Source organism: Oncorhynchus clarkii, chromosome 12 (assembly GCF_045791955.1).
Source record: "Oncorhynchus clarkii lewisi isolate Uvic-CL-2024 chromosome 12, UVic_Ocla_1.0, whole genome shotgun sequence".
NCBI lineage: Eukaryota > Metazoa > Chordata > Actinopteri > Salmoniformes > Salmonidae > Oncorhynchus > Oncorhynchus clarkii.
In genome coordinates this window covers 29698430-29715889 of record NC_092158.1, presented here as the reverse complement: position 1 = coordinate 29715889, position 17460 = coordinate 29698430, and the positions used below count along the sequence as shown (strand labels likewise).

At 43.2% G+C, this 17460-nt stretch overlaps 1 protein-coding gene across 3 annotated transcripts; it reads left to right on the top strand.

The window, feature by feature from the left end:
- Nucleotides 1–134: 134 nt before the first annotated feature.
- LOC139423011 (myotubularin related protein 2) lies at nt 135–13837 on the top strand. Of its 3 annotated transcripts, none has more exons than XM_071174559.1 (16): nt 135–367; nt 4794–4899; nt 5040–5063; nt 5176–5236; nt 5314–5408; nt 5523–5627; nt 5862–5966; nt 6068–6151; nt 6224–6373; nt 6496–6684; nt 10605–10790; nt 10936–11142; nt 11403–11495; nt 11657–11770; nt 11969–12145; nt 12504–13837. In XM_071174559.1, exons 1-16 carry the CDS (start codon nt 288–290, stop codon nt 12666–12668), a joined length of 1941 nt encoding a protein of 646 aa, XP_071030660.1. In that variant the 5' UTR covers nt 135–287; the 3' UTR covers nt 12669–13837. The 3 variants fall into 3 exon arrangements, with proteins under 3 accessions (XP_071030660.1, XP_071030662.1, XP_071030661.1); XM_071174561.1 differs by lacking the exon at nt 5040–5063 and adding an exon at nt 3979–4125; XM_071174560.1 differs by lacking the exon at nt 5040–5063.
- Nucleotides 13838–17460: the final 3623 nt, after the last annotated feature.

Below are 17460 nucleotides of genomic sequence, written 5' to 3'. Positions count from 1 at the left end.
TAGTGTTGATGGGGTGGGCTACATGTAATAACCTGTAATGGCTGCGGGGGGCGCAACCCCAACCATAGATGGACTGTTAAAAAATAGCTCCATACAAACGAGAAGTAAAACAAACCACTACCGTTATTATAGACAGGGTCAGGGAACTCTGGGAAAAGATGGTAGCTTCCTGTCTGTACCTTGGATTTACTTTTCACCAAGGACGGAATCAAAACAGTTGCATGTAGATATCTGCCCTCTCGCCTCAACCTGATAATTAATATACTTACATTTGACCAAGATTTACCATGGAGAACACCGGGAGCATCGACAGTCTAGGCTCGAAGCGTTCCTCATCAAGGCAGCCGAGTGTTGATTCACTGTCCAGGTGGGGCTCGCTCAACTTGCTCCCTGTGTAGTCGATTGACAGGCGCTTGTATATCTGACTATGCTACCTATCGCTATCTAAAATGCGTCGAAACATTATCTATAGTGAATATACTGTATGTCATTCATTATACGACTGTAATTCAATGAAAGATGTTGAAGTATTAGCTGAACCTTACTGGGATTAGGGTTACAAAAGTAGCTATGGGAGACAGCTCAAAAGGGTAATTTAACAGTTTGCCCAAAAAAAGCAGCAGTGGTGGGGGAGAGCGAGGTATGTAAAGTAGGGGAGAGCGAGGTATGTAAAGTAGGGGAGAGCGAAGTATGTTGTCACACTTTCTAACATTTACTGGGCACAATAGTATAAATGTCATACGAAATGAAAGGAGAAAGTCATATTTTGTATTCATTACATCTTCATATCTTATTTCAGTATGGAGTTGTAGACCGTTAAATAGAAAGTGTGCACTTGTGACAATTTGCCCCATCAGCGGGTAAATTGTCATATTGGATTATCAACAAATAAGAACACAACTCATTATTTGTGAATATTGATTTTAATTTCAAATTCAAAACCAAATTCAACTTCATTAAAGAATTCAAAATAAAAACAATCATGCCTTGAGAATCTGGCAAAATCATGCCTTGAGAATCAAAACAATGCTGGCAGAACACAGATTAAGTGGCACGACCACTTTACAAATCGAAAGTTCTCTGGCATGCACATAGATCCACGGTAATAGTATATATTTTTTTCTTTTTTTTTTACCCCTTTTTCTCCCCAATTTCGTGGTATCCAATTGTTTAGTAGCTACTATCTTGTCTCATCGCTCATCGCTCCCGTACGGGCTCGGGAGAGACGAAGGTTGAAAGTCCTCCCGATACACAACCCAACCAGCCGCACTGCTTCTTAACAGTGCGCATCCAACCCGGAAGCAGCCGCACCAATGTGCACCCGGCAACCTTGGTTAGCGCGCACTGCGCCCGGCCCGCCACAGGAGTCGCTGGTGCGCGATGAGACAAGGACATCCCTACCGACCAAGCCCTCCCTAACCCGGACGACGCTAGGCCAATTGTGCGTCGCCCCACGGACCTCCCGGTCGCGGCCGGTTACGACAGAGCCTGGGCGCGAACCCAGGGACTCTGATGGCACAGCTGGCGCTGCAGTACAGCGCCCTTAACCACTGCGCCACCCGGGAGGCCTATCCATGGTAATTGTTGGAATGGAATGCTGCAGATAACTTGCTTAAATGTCCAAAGTCTTAACAGAAGTGGTGCCACTAATGCACAGTTTTGTAACAGTCTATAGGACATACATCCATATCAGATTAATCAGACTCATCTTCAGAGTCAGTTTTGACACACAAATTGCCTGGCCTGAGGTGCAAGCATCATGGGCCAATTTGCTGCATCTCACACACTTCACCCAAGTCTCCTTTAGAAAGCTGTTTGAAAATGGCTCCACACAGACGAGGCAGAAGCACTCCTCTTCATCTGATGATGACTCTTCTATGATTTCTTTTTTGAGATGCCTTGTTTTTTGCAGATCCAGATTGACTCCTCCCCCTCCTTGCTTCCCTTCAGAAACAGACTTTTGCTAGATTGTGACTTTTTCTTTTCCATTTCTAGTGCCTGCTTCACTGGTGTGTCAGTTAGAATTGCTGTTTTGTGCTGTTTCTTCCTTTGCAAACTGGTTTTCAGGGGCCAGCTTTTGGATATGGCCAGATGTCCTCTGGAGTTGGTAGTCCGCTGTCAGCAATGGCATTGCTGGTGCTAGCGTAAGAACTGGGCAGGGCTGGGGCGATCTGTAACGTAGGATGTCACAAACTCAGTTTCCAGAAATACATCCCTGTAAGGTTGTACTCCAGCCACCCTAAAGCCAGTCTGAATGTTCAAGGGGGTTGCAGCCAGAGGATAGGAGATTGTCAATTTATGACATTCCTGGGATTGTGGCAATGTCTTCCCGGGATTGTTCCTCATCCAGGCATCACACGTGGTGTTGATGTGCCTCCCATAGACAGACTAAGGGTTGAAGCCGATGAGATCAATGGGGTGGGAATGACAGCATATTTATGCAATTTTCTTTGGCATAGTTGAGTCCATCAATGGATGGACGAGACTCATGAACAGGAAGTTCAACATAGAACATGGTCACACAAAGTAGCTATTTGATTTGAGCACCTCTAGTGTTGGAGGTATTTATCATTTTTACCTTTATTTAACTAGCAAGTCAGTTAAGAACAAATTCTTATTTTCAATGACGGCCTAGGAACAGTGGGTTAACTGCCTGTTCAGGGGCAGAATGACAGATTTGTACCTTGTCAGCTCGGGGATTTGAACATGAAACCTTTCGTTTACTAGTCCAACGCTCTAACCACTAGGCTACCCTAGTGTATGAACACTAGTGTATGAACAGTGACAATTTACCTCGCTCTCCCCTTCTTAAGTAGTACTTTAAAGTAGTTTTACTTAAGTTGTTTTTGGGGGTATCTGTACTTTACTATTTATATTTGACAACTTTTACTTTACTACATTCCTAAAGAAAACAATATACTTTTTATTCCATACATTTTCTCTGACACCCAAAAGTACTTGTTACATTTTGAATGGCTAGCAGGACAGAAATGGTTCAATCACGCATTATCAAGAACATCCCTGGTCAAATCCTATTGCATCTGATCTGGCGGACTCACTAAACACAAATGCTAAGTTTGTAAATTGTTGGAGTGTGCTCCTGGCGATCTGTAAAAAAAATAAAATGGTGCCATCTTTTTTTTAATATAGGGAATTTGAAGTGATTTACTTTTTACTTACAATACTTAAGTATATTTTAGCAATTATTTACTTTTGATACTTTAAGTATGTTTAAAACCAAATACTTGGACTTACTCAAGTAGTATTTTACTGGGTGACTCACTTTTACTTGAGTAATTTTCTATTAAAAAAGGTATCTTTACTTTTTCTCAAGTATAACAATTCTGTACTTTTTCCACCACTGGAAAGTAGACTTTTCTACTAGTAGTACTAACTACTCTGAACAAAAATATAAAATGCAACAATTTCAAAGATTTTATAGTTCATATAAAGAAATGAGTCAATTGAAATAAATTCATTAGGCCCTAATCTATGGATTTCACATGCCTGGGAATACAGATATGCATCTGTTGTTCACAGATACCTTAAAAGGTAGGGGCGTGGATCAGAAAACCAGTCAGTATCTGGTGTGACCATGTGCCTCATGCAGCGTGACATCTCCTTCGCAGAATTGATCAGGCTGTTGATTATGGCCTGTGGAATGTTGTCCCACTCTTCAATGGCTGTGCAAAGTTGCTGGAACTGGAACACGCTGTCGTGGGCGTTGATCCAGAGCATCCCAAACAAGCTCAATGGGTGAAATGTCTGGTGAGTATGCAGGCCATGGGAGAACTGGGACATTTTCAGCTTCCAAGAATTGTATTCAGATCCTTGCGACATGGGGCAGTGCGTTATCATGCTAAAACATGAGGTGAAGGTGGCGGATTAATGGCACGACAATGGGCCTCAGGATCTCATCACGGTATCTCTGCATTCAAATTGCCATCGATAAAATGCAATTGTGTTTGTTGTCCGTAGCTTATGCCTGCCCATACCAAAACCCCACCGCCACCATGGGGCACTCTGTTCACAATGTTGACATCAGCAAACTGCTCGGTACAGTTGAAACCGGGATTCATCCATGAAGAGCGCACCTCTCCTCCAGCGTGCCAGTGGCCATTGAAGGTGAGCATTTGCCAACTGAAGTCGGTTACGATGCCGAACTGCATGTGGTGGTCCTGTGCTGATGTGGTTACGCGTGATCTGCGGTTGAGGCCGGTTGGACATACTGCCAAATTCTCTAAAATTACATTTGAGGTGGCTTATGGTAGAGCAATGAACATTCAATTCTCACAACAGCTCTGGTGGACATTCCTGCAGTCAGCATGCCAATTGAGACATCTGTGGTGTTGAGTTGTGATAACTACACATTTGAGTGGCTTTTTATTGTTCGGTGCACCGATCATGCTGTTTAATCAGCTTCTTGCTTTGACACACCTTTTCAGGTGAATGGATTATCTTGGCAAAGGAGAAATGCTCACTAACAGGGATGTAAACAAATTTGTGCTAAATAAGTTGTGCATGTGGAACATTTCTGGGATCTTTTATGTCAGCTCATGAAACATGGGACCACCATTTTATATGTTGCGTTTATATTTTTGTTCAGTGTAGTTAGCTAGACACGATGGCAGATTCCACAGCCATCTAGTCTGGGGGCAAACGTAAGTAGCCCAGGGGACTGAAAAACAGGGTCTAACAGACAGTGATATATTATCCAGTCCCCTGGGCTAGGTATGATATTTTTGCTCAGTATCCTAAGATATAGAACATGTATTCTGCTATTCTCATCACAGTACCTCCACCTCTCGTTCTGACCGGTCCGCTCATGCTGCCAAGCCCACCTTTGCAATGTCTTCTGACAATGTGTCCATCTCAACAGACTTTTCCCCAGAGCTACGGGTTGGTACATGGCTCTTCACCTACACTTTACGTAGATTTAGGTCTACTAATGTAGCAGTAACATCTAAAACATTTGTCCCTCTTGTCCCTTTGTCCCTCTTGTCCCTTTGTCCCTCTTGCTTTTCTTCTATTGATTTCAGGGTAGACCTAAAGTGGTTGCCAAGGTATATTCTTCAATCCCACTTCCCTTAAAGATTTGTGTTGCCATTTTAATTAATATAATCTACTTCTACTCTGTATGTTTTACCTATCAATGGAATCTTGTTTTATATACAGGTGCTCAGGGATTCAAAAGAAGGACCACAGTTACTACCAAAGGAAAGCGTGCAAGACATGGGTATGTCACCCCCCTTTTGTGGCCATCTATCGGTTATTTTGAGTTTAATGTAATGACCTGCTTAAACCTTCTAACAGCCAAAGATGTCACCTACATCTGTCCTTACATCGGTGCACTGAGGGGGACATTGACTGTCACCAACTACAGGTTGTTTTTCAAATGCATGGACAGGGTATGTAGGCTTTTGTTATACTGATATAACAGTCATGATAGCTTTCCATCTGTCTCCATTCCACCCTTCAGGATGTCAAATCATTGTTTTTATTATTTCCTTTATGTCTCCTAGGAACCAGCGTTTGTGCTGGACTTGCCCCTGGGGGTAGTGAGCCGGGTGGAGAAGATAGGAGGGGCATCTAGCCGTGGTGAGGTCTCCTACGGGCTTGTCTGCAAGGTGAGCAGTGACCACCACAAAAATGCCTGGAACATCCCTTACCTGATGTTTGTCCTAATATATCATCTATGACGCTCTCAAAGAGAACAAGCATTTTTATTATACTCTTGTGCCCTGATGAAATTACCATGATTGATTCAGATAAATATGTTTAAATGTGACTCCAATCACTGCACTAGTGTACTTTTTTCTCTGAGTGTAAATGACAGTGGTTACAGTGACCGGTCTCCTCAGGATATCCGTAATCTGCGGTTTGCACACAAGCAGATGGAGGATTCACTCAGGAAGTCCGTTTTCGAAATCCTGATGAAATTTGCCTTTCCTGTTTCTAATGGTCTGGTGAGTGAGTCACTAGGTCTCTGCTACCCCTGGTCTGTTACCTGTGTGCTGTATGTACAGACCCAACTGACTTGACTATTTTTTTTGTCTATCATCCACAGACAATCTTTGCCTTTGAGTATGGACAGGTCTATCCTGAAAATGGCTGGAAAGTGTATGATGCTCAAGCGGAATACAAAAGACAGGTATTTGAAATATTCTGAGAATCTGGCCTCTGGTTATAAGCTGTTTATACACTTGTGGTGGGGTGTGTGTAGGGCTTACCCAACGAGAGCTGGAGGATAACTAAAGTGAATGATCACTACGAGCTGTGTGACACTTACCCATCAACCCTGGTGGTGCCTGTTAACATCCCAGACGAGGAGTTGAAGAGAGTGGCTGCCTTCAGAGCCAAGGGCAGGATACCTGTGAGTTTAATATTTACACTTTACACTGTCTGCGGTACCTCCGTAGTAGTACCTTGATGTAGTACTTGTGGTCCAGTGTTGTGGTCCTGTCCATGCCAATGCCTCTGCTGTGTGCGGTGCAGGTGCTGTCATGGATTCACCCAGAGAGCCAGGCCACAGTGATCCGCTGTAGTCAGCCCATGGTCGGGGTCAACGGCAAGCGCAGCAAAGATGATGAGAAGTACCTCCAAACCATCATGGATGCCAACGCTCAGTCCCACAAGCTCTTCATCTTTGATGCCAGGCCTAGCGTCAATGCTGCTGCCAACAAGGTATGTTATTGGTAATAATAATATTTGAGTGCAAAGTGCGTTTCACATACTCAATGCCAATACAGTTCAATGCTCAACCGCTAGCGTTATTTGCTGTGGAATTGATGTTGATCTCCTCTCACAGATCTTCTGTAAGTATGAAAACTATTCACTATCGTTCAGGTTATACAGTGGGGCAAAAAAGTATTTAGTCAGCCACCAATTGTGCAAGTTCTCCCACTTAAGAAGTTGAGAGAGGCCTGTAATTTTCATCATAGGTACACTTCAACTATGACAGACAAAATGAGGGGAAAAAATCCAGAAAATCACATTGTAGGATTTTTAATAAATTTATTTGCAAACTATGGTGGAAAATAAGTATTTGGTCAATAACAAAAGTTTATCTCAATACTTTGTTATATACCCTTTGTTGGCAATGACAGAGGTCAAACGTTTTCTGTAAGTCTTCACAAGGTTTTCACACACTGTTGCTGGTATTTTGGCCCATTCCTCCATGCAGATCTCCTCTAGAGCAGTGATGTTTTGGGGCTGTTGCTGGGCAACACGGACTTTCAACTCCCTCCAAAGATTTTCTATGGGGTTGAGATCTGGAGACTGGCTAGGCCACTCCAGGACCTTGAAATGCTTCTTAGGAAGCCACTCCTTTGTTGCCCGGGTGGTGTGTTTGGGATCATTGTCATGCTGAAAGACCCAGCCACGTTTCATCTTCAATGCCCTTGCTGATGGAAGGAGGTTTTCACTCAAAATCTCACGATACATGGCCCCATTCATTCTTTCCTTTACACGGATCAGACGTCCTGGTCCCTTTGCAGAAAAACAGCCCCAAAGCATGATGTTTCCACCCCCATGCTTCACAGTAGGTATGGTGTTGTTTGGATGCAACTCAGCATTCTTTGTCCTCCAAACACGACGAGTTGAGTTTTTACCAAAAAGTTATATTTTGGTTTCATCTGACCATATGACATTCTCCCATCTTCTTCTGGATCATCCAAATGCTCTCTAGCAAACTTCAGACGGGCCTGGACATGTACTGGCTTAAGCAGGGGGACACTTCTGGCACTGCAGGATTTGAGTCCCTGGTGGCGTAGTGTGTTACTGATGGTAGGCTTTGTTACTTTGGTCCCAGCTCTCTGCAGGTCATTCACTAGGTCCCCCCGTGTGGTTCTGTGATTTTTGCTCACCGTTCTTGTGATCATTTTGACCCCACGGGGTGAGATCTTGCGTGGAGCCCCAGATCGAGGGAGATTATCAGTGGTCTTGTATGTCTTCCATTTCCTAATAATTGCTCCCACAGTTGATTTCTTCAAACCAAGCTGCTTACCTATTGCAGATTCAGTCTTCCCAGCCTGGTGCAGGTCTACAATTTTGTTTCTGGTGTCCTTTGACAGCTGTTTGGTCTTGGCCATAGTGGAGTTTGGAGTGTGACTGTTTGAGGTTGTGGACAGGTGTCTTTTATACTGATAACAAGTTCAAACAGGTGCTATTAATACAGGTAACGAGTGGAGGACAGAGGAGCCTCTTAAAGAAGAAGTTACAGGTATGTGAGAGCCAGAAATCTTGCTTGTTTTTAGGTGACCAAATACTTATTTTCCACCATAATTTGCAAATAAATTCATTAAAATCCTACAATGTGATTTTCTGGATTTTTTTTCTTCTCATTTTGTCTGTCATAGTTGAAGTGTACCTATGATGAAAAGTACAGGCCTCTCTCATCTTTTTAAGTGGGAGAACTTGCACAATTGGTGGCTGACTAAATACTTTTTTGCCCCACTGTATGGGAACATTCTCCAGCAAGAAAACCAAAATAATTAAATAAAGTCACTGAAAACAAACAAAACAAAACAGGTGGTGTTTTAAGAGGGGATCTGAAAGACACTCATGGCGTTGTCCACTGAAAGTTGACGAGCAACAACAACTGGAACTAAAGACATCCACAATGAGCGCCCACTAAATTTGCCCAAGAACAGGGAAACGAAATTAAAACCCACACCAAAGTTAGACAGGAAGCAAAGCAAAAATATAGGTGAAACGAGAAGAGGGAAGATCAGACAAAGGAATGTTTTTTTTTCTAGAAATCAAATAGCGTGCACCAACTAAAGGTGTTGATCCTCCACATCTCTCAAGACAACTGGAACACTGGGCCAGCCACTTAAATAGCATCTGGGCCAGCCACTTAAATAGCATCTGGGCCAGCCACTTAAATAGCATCTGGGCCAGCCACTTAAATAGCATCTGGGTCAGCCACTTAAATAGCATCTGGGCCAGCCACTTAAATAGCATCTGGGCCAGCACAGGTGAAACACCTTCCCACTAATAAGATGGCAACCAGCACGTGTAACACATACTGACTAAATAGATGACGCCAATCGGCGCACCCTACGTACTAACGTGCTATACATGGCAAAAAGTTCTACCTCAAAACATAAATGGAAAAACCAAACACCTTCTTTCTTATGACAACAAATATATCCTATATTTTTGTTGGAGAAGTTTGTTCACCACCAAAAGAAAACAACTTTAATATCACTTAAATGCGTTGCTACCTATGCATCGCCTTTTCCAATATTAACATGGCGTCTACTGTCAACAATTAAATACAAGACAACCCCCCCCCCCTGATTGTTATTATTTTTTATATAGTTGACTAAAACACAGAAGTTTTGAGAAACATGTATAATAAAGTATGTTTCTTATACTCTCATCGCACTGGAATGAACGCAACCAAAACAATACTCATCTCCAAAACAGCAAAACGTTCAGTCAAACAAATTGTGAGCCAGGGCAACACACTGGCTAAATACAAAACTTATTGACTGCCCACCCTTGAAAGACAAACTGCAACCAAGTTGTCCTTACCACCGACTCTGATTTTCAATTGGAAACTCCTGTAATATCCATAGTAACGTTCCTCTCGTGATTTTTCTCAGTGGAAGGGCATCAGGGAAACGAGTGGCAGCACACGTGATGGTTAAGAGAAACTGGTTACCACTCTTTGCTTTGGGCAAAGGATCAACACAATCCACCAGAACCTTGCTGAAAAGTTTGTCAAAAGCAGGAATAGGTGCAACCACCACAGCTTGGTTCGGTATACTCATCTGCTGGAAAACATAACAGGATTTACTGTAAGACATGGCATCCTGTTTCAGACCAGGCCAGAAGAAGTTACGCAAGATACAGTCATACTTCTTGTTGACTCCAAGATGACCTGCCATACTACCATCGTTAGCCAACCTCAGTATCTCTTATCGAAGCGTAACTGGAATGACAATTTGAGATGCACTGGGCCAATCGTCCTGCCCAGAAGTAGAGCGAGAATGCCATTTCCTCATTAGAATCCCATCTCTGTCAAAGTAACTCACAGAAACTCCTCCTCTGGACGTATCTCAGCAAAAAGACGAGGGAGACATCTTTACAGATCGACCATGGTGGGATTGCAGGCATCTTCCTCAACACTAGACTTGCTCCCAGTGACTTTCTTAGACATAGCACGTGTAACGGCACACGCTGGGAACACGCTAGTGTACTTTTCTGATAACCCATCAGGTTCCTCTACTCTGGGTTCCTTACAAATTACAGGATTTAGCACAACCTTCTCCAGCCAAATCGTTTCCCAAAATGAATGAGACCCCCTTCACCGGTAGTCTAGACCTCACACCGACAGCGGATCCATAAATAAGATCCGACTCGAGTTCCACATTATACAAAGGAGCTTCCATGCAACCCATCTCCATGCCTTGTGCTACACACTATAGGCAGTAGTTGAAGTGTCAGACAAAGGCAAAACAAAATGAAGGACTGGGCTGCCCCAGTGTCTCGCAGTATCTTCACCAGCTGCTTAACAGCAACGCCACTCTGAAGCATAAATAAAAAAAAATCTGTAACATTATTAAATTACAAGAGATTCTCTGTGTTGTCCTCAGATGAAAGGGGGTGGTTATGAGAGTGAGGATGCCTATCAGAATGCAGAATTGGTGTTCTTGGACATCCACAACATCCACGTGATGAGGGAGTCACTGCGCAAGCTGAAGGAGGTAGTCTATCCCAACATCGAGGAGTCCCATTGGTTCTCCAACCTCGAGTCCACTCATTGGCTGGAACACATCAAGGTGAGGGGAGAGAAAATAAATCAAGGTTGAGATTATTTGTTTTGTACATAAAGAGTTAAAGAAAGTGGAAGCAGAAAATGGGGAGAAGGTGTGTCTTGGATGCTGTTCCAGCCCATGTTAACCTGTCTGTCTGTGCCCTGCGTAGCTGATCCTGGCTGGGGCGCTGCGTATTGCAGACAAGGTGGAGTCAGGGAAGACGTCAGTGGTGGTTCACTGCAGTGATGGGTGGGACCGTACTGCCCAGCTCACCTCCCTGGCCATGGTGATGCTGGACGGACACTACCGCACCATCCGCGGCTTCCAGGTGCTGCTGGAGAAAGAGTGGCTGAGCTTCGGCCACCGCTTCCAGCTGGTAAATAAGCCTTTGCTCCCTCTAACAGTGTTGTGTTCCTTATACCAAGCCTCAATACATGGGCCACATTTTGGAAATGCTTTGGACATTCTAATGTGGTAAGAGAAGTTGAAATGGTTTAAAACTCTGGATGGCTACATCATTTCCTGACTCGGGTCACATGGGTCAACCATGTCCCATGGCACAACTTCACCCTTTCCTGTTTCTTGTGTTTTGTTCAGCCATTATGGTCACATGACTCCCTGTTCTTCTCCTTCCAGAGGATCGGTCATGGGGATAAGAACCACACAGACGCAGACCGCTCGCCTGTCTTCCTGCAGTTCATAGACTGCGTGTGGCAGATGACCCGCCAGGTGAGTGACATCACTGTTTGGTGCTGATGGGTTAGGGCCCTGAGTTTTTCCTAACCATATGACCTGACCAGGAAAAGCTCTGGGCCCTAGTAAAAAGTACACGGGTCATGTTTAACAAACGTCCCCTTGGATTGTAAATTAACTGTTGTTGTCGTCTTAAGTTTCCTGCAGCCTTTGAGTTCAACGACTACTTCCTGATCACCATCCTGGACCACCTGTACAGCTGCCTGTTTGGGACGTTCATGTGTAATAGTGAACAGCAGAGGGTGAAGGAGGTGAGTGCCAACAATGGCGTTAGATTGACGACAATAGCATGGAGTGCAATGCAGAAATGTGAAACTAAATTAAATATGGTCTGTCATGGATAACATTTCATACACAGTTGTTTAACATTGCTAAAACGAATATGCTAAGGTATATATTTGATTTGCTTATGTTAACACCCACATGTCAAACATTGTATTGTTCTGCAGGAGCTGCCCAAGAAGGCAGTTTCCCTGTGGGCCTACATCAACAGCCAGACAGAGGAGTTCACCAACCCTCTGTATGTCAACTATTCCAACCATGTGCTGTTCCCAGTGGTCAGCATGCGCCACCTGGAGCTCTGGGTGGGATACTACATCCGCTGGAACCCTCGCATGAGGCCACAGGTCTGGGAAAACTACCTCACTTTTATAGCAGGAGTAATGAAGTTAATGGTAGTAATATTTATGCTTTCTGGTATAATTAGTATGAGTAAATGTCACAGGAGGTTGGTGGCACCTTAATTGGGGAGGACGGGCTCGTAGTAATGGCTCGAACGGAATGGTATCAAATACATCAAACACTTGGTTTCCTTGTGTTTGATGCCATTTGTTCCATTCCAGCCATTATTATGATCCTTCCTCCCCTCAGCAGCCTCCACTGGTAAATGTACATTTCCATTCATATAAATGGCTGTTTGTATGCTTGTTATAGCATAGTTATGTTCTAGTGTTGACCATTACCGTTTGTCTACCTTATTCCCAGGAGCCTGTTCACCAGCGCTACAAGGAGCTGCTGGCAAAGCGGGCGGAGCTTCAGAAGAGGGTGGAGGAGCTGCAGCGAGAGGTGACCAATCGCTCTGCATCCTCATCCTCTGAGAGGGCGGGCTCTCCCACCCGCTCCATCACTCCAGTTCAGACCTTTGTCTGACAAGCAGACAGACAAAACCCAGGGGGATGGTGTCCGGAAGCTTATAGTGGACGGCTGAGGACAGAGGCCCAACTCCTATAGGAAGCAAAACAACCAACAAGTGTCTGTAGAAACCGCATATTGGCCTTTGGCTGCTCCACCTCAACAGCTGAGGTCATATAGAGTCAGAACTGTAGAATGAGAATAAGAACATTTAATTTATATCTCTATGGTCAGAACCTTCTGCTGCACCAAACAGAGCTGCCTTTGTTTCCAACCACCTTGCTACAGCCATACTACATTCTACTGACCTCTGCTGCCAGGGTCAAGAGTACTGTAACATATTATCATCAAATAAGTATGAAATATATTAGCTTACTGTATGTAGGTATTACATTTATTCTAAGTGATAAGTACACTAATTGATTAATAGGATAAAACAAGCAACACACTAAAAGTAATAGCTCAATGAATTCCTCCATTGTTAAAGCAGGGTGGAGATTTATTCCAGAAAGGCAGGCTATTTAAACAAATGTATGTTTATTTCTACTTGACATAATCCAAATAGGGTTTGAGGTCAGAATTGTCTCGGAGTTGAGAAAATAGTTACTGAATGGACACATTTTGACCAAATAGGTGTGAATGAATCAATGTGGGCATGGGTGGGTGTATTGTTACTCATTCCTAATTGATTAGGTTATAGCTTGAGGGCTTTTTGACTGCAAAGACCAGTTAATCATCTAATACATTGAATTGTTGCAATGAGTGGTCATCTTGACTTAGTTAAATATTGTTAACCATAAGCATGAAGACTGATCTGTGTACTGTATACCATCCCTCACTCCTACAGCAACGATGAGGGAGTAGTGGTGGAAATCTTTATGATATGGACTAGTCTAGACAAGTCTAGCTAGAGTTATGCTGTGCATCATATATAGGGAGGAGGGATAGTGTTAGAGGGTAGCTATATGAATGTATGTTAGAATTTTGGCCCTGTTATCTGCTTATGTGTATATTGTGGTGATTTATGCGATAACATCACGTTGCAGACTGCTCACTCAGAAAATGGATAATCAGGATTGACAATGTGCATTTAATGGTTTAGTTATGGTTTTAAAATGAAAGCTGTAACTAAGTGCTTCTTGAAAGGTCATACTCACAGGTTCTTAATAAATGCTGCATATGTATTGTTGGATTCTAGCTTGAAATACTTGCTATACTAGAAGTTAATGATTACATGTATATGGTGGGGTCAATGGAGGGTGGATTAAAACTAGGGGTCTGGAAAGTTAATGAGTGAGGGAAAGGCAATCACCTGGTTGGATAGCTGTGGATTAGTGAGGAATTTGGGCCCAGGTCAGATGAAGTGAGTTTTTATTACACACACCACCTAAATTCCTGCCTAGCAACAAATATGTATTGGCTGTCTAGATGTGCAAAGAGGAGACTCCGCCTAATAGAAGGATATAAATATATAGTTTAAGTTAGCTATTGATCTAGGGACCTATCCTAACGGAACGTTAGGATAGGTCCCTAGATCAATAGCTAACTTCCAGTGTAGGGTAGGTTCTGTGTAGGATAGGTCTATAGTGGGGGTGTTCCCCTGCGAGATCTGTAAGTGTAGCCACGGTGGCCAGGAGGCAGTGGAGTGTGTGTATGGATAAATTGTCATGCTTGTGTACTAATACAAAAGATTGTTGAGAAGTAGTCCATGTAGAAGGACAAAGGAAGGAAATGCATACGGTGGAGATATCTGTGTTTAAAGATAAAACATTGTGAGTGGGAATGTGGATGGTGATAAAAGGTTGCCTACAAGTTCTGGAGGAGAGCCCCATCCATGGTTAGAGAAGCAAAAAGATATTCAAATGTTGTTTGAACATGATTTGAGTGTATTAGCAGTATCAATAAGGAGAGAGGTTGGTTTATGCCCTACTGGGGCGGGGAGCCGTGACAGATTATGTGGAAATAGGAAGACAACTGAATCATTTTGGTTGTGTGTCGTTAACAATGATATTTATACCGTATCGTCCAGTAGTAAGTTGGCAGACACTTCAGTATTGGTTTTAATACAGGGTATCAGTTGCCGTGACCAATTAATAGGTATAAATACCATACCTACTCTCAGGGAAAGTGGGTATCACTACCTTGGAAAATTGTTAGAGTAGTGAATTAGGAAATCTAAACACCGTCGAGAGAGGCGCAGAAGTAGCCACTATTGAGATGGCACCTGTGTTTTCTGAAACTCTTGTAAAAGGGGGAATAGAAGAGGAAAACTATAGTAAAGCCATAGAGGCGCTAAAAAAGCGCACAAGCATTGTACCAATTATGTTCGAATATGGAAATAATTTAGCAAACTGGATAAAATTGGTCCGCATCTCTGCTGATAGAAAATTCCAATCTAATAAAGAATTCAGAGATGCTATTGTGAGTTGGCACAATGACAAAAGAAATCAATTTCAATACACTAGCGTTTTGATTTCAGCGTTCTATCAACAGAAAAGCAAAACCGATGGAACAAAAAATTTGAAGATGTACTCAGCATCGAAAGGGCTGGGTATATGAGTACCTTTTCATATAAATATTTGTATCTCTGCTTAGATGGCAGGTTTGAAATCTGTTATCAAAACGCCTATTGCGGGGGTAGTGGACCAATATTCTCATTGGGATGAAATAGTACAGCCAGCCTTGAGAGTAGAATCTAATTCCGCTGACTTCGCAGCTGCGCGAGTAGTTAATACGGCTACAGTGAAAGTCACTAACAGTGGTTTTAACGGCCCAAGTAAGACGAAGAAACAGGGAAGGAAAAGTAGCGAAAAAATACAGAAGCGTAGGGCGATAGATCCCTGTTTTAAATGTGGGACCGTTGGTCATTGGTAGAATGAGTGTACTGGAGCCTACTGCACTCTGGAGCCTACTGCACTCTGTTACGTTTTCATTTTTCAGAGTAAATAACTCACGAACACTAGAGAAGCTTAACCAAGGGTTGTTACAGTTGTAATTCAGACAAAAACATGTTCTCACCATCACAAGTATATATACTCCACTTTGAACACTCCTTCTCTCCAATCCTAACATCTTATGGTTCCACAGGAAGAGGGTACTAGGATAATAAACCCTTATTACTCACTTCAGGGGATCTGACCTGACCTCAACCCCTCCGTTGCCTAATCCACAGATGTCCATCCGCTTCCCCTATAGCAATCCTGTGATCTCCTCCCGTTTGCCCAACACATTCCAAAGCCATCTGTCTTTCGACAGAGACCCATTACCTCCTGACATAAAACCCAGTCTCTTTCACTCCTTACACACAATGAGTCTGATCTATCATGTCTTTAATATCTTAATGTTCAAAGTTTACCCTGAATCCAACAACCCGCTTCTTCTGGAGGGAACGCCGCAATGCAGACATTTGGCGCACTAGACAGCAGCAGCAAATTCTCTTGAAAGCAGTGGGGGCAGGAAAACTTCACATTAGGCTGGCTGGCCTCTATGGTCGATTGTGGTTCGACGAGAGGACGGTTTCTATGTGGAGGGGGATGTAGGAGGCCGTAGGAGGCCACGTATCACAACTTTGTAATAGATATCGGCGCTCAGATATCACTGATTCCTTATGATGAGAAATTTGCCAAGGGAAAATTATAGTCTTTGCGAAATGACAGGGGAATGGATTCTAAAAGGTAACAAGTTCAAATTGGCATGGCTAAAAACCGTGGTTTTTGTTTAATCTTGTGAGACACTTTATTCTGAAATAGAATTGACTAAAGGAAGGAGGGGTCCTCACAAGAAATTAGAGTGGAGTTAATATTGTGAGTAATTGTGGAGTTTTGATAAAGCAATTCTGTCAAGCGACAGCATTGGGGTTACCAAACCTAAACTTACCAATTTTGTAATGAGGTGGTGACACAAAATCATGGGGAAAAGAGACCAGTCATGTACGGAAGGAAATCGTTAGACTCGGTGGCGAGAGGAATGTCTCCATGTCTAAGTGTAGTACAGGCTACATAAAGGGTACGTAAATGTTGGGATGAGTGGAAGGAGGACAGTGGGCTCCCAGAAGTTATGTTTTGTTTTGTCTGTAATTTTGCTGATTAAGATTTAGCATAGTGAATACTAACAAAATGTACACACTCTCTTCCAGGAGAGGATGGGGTGTCCCTATCTCTCTCTTTGAAATGTTTCCCGAGGCTGTTGTCTTGGGAGAGGAGTTAGTGAAATTATGCAGTTTTATAAAGTATAAAAGGTACCTGGATCCGGCTGTAAAGGAAGCTCCCAATTAAGTAAGGCCTGGCCATTTGTTTGTTTTTGCACTACATTTTACCACACACACCAGCACACGCAACACACCATTTATGAATATTTGTTAGTGGTGGTTACCCATGTAAATTCTCCTGATAAGAAGGGTACTGAAAAACCCAACGTAAACCAGGTAAGCAGAATGATGGAAATGTAGTCTGAAGTACAGGGAAAGAAAAGGGAAAGAAAATACTTAATGGTGTTGAATGACAGTTCTGACTTTCTGGTGGGGCCTGATCCCCCTCACTAGAAAGGCTAGAGACATCAAATCACATGCCTGTCACACCCTGATCTGTTTCACCTGTCTTTGTGCTTGTCTCCACCCCCCTCCAGGTGTCGTCCATCTTCCCCATTATCCCTGGTGCATTTATACCTGTGTTCTCTGTTTCTGTTGCCAGTTTGTCTTGTCAAACCTACTAGCGTGTTTTCCCACACTCCTGTTTCTTGTTAGTTCTATTTTATAGTTCTCTCGGTTTTGACCATTCTGCCTGCCCTGACCCTGCCTGCCGTTCTGTACCTC

Coding starts and splice junctions, on each gene's coding strand:
- LOC139423011 (XM_071174559.1), top strand. CDS start 288: ATGGAGAACACCGGGAGCATCGACAGTCTAGGCTCGAAGCGTTCCTCA. Junction 4,900..5,039: donor ACTTTTCCCCAGAGCTACGG/GTTGGTACATGG, acceptor TATTGATTTCAG/GGTAGACCTAAAGTGGTTGC. Junction 5,967..6,067: donor TTCCTGTTTCTAATGGTCTG/GTGAGTGAGTCA, acceptor TATCATCCACAG/ACAATCTTTGCCTTTGAGTA.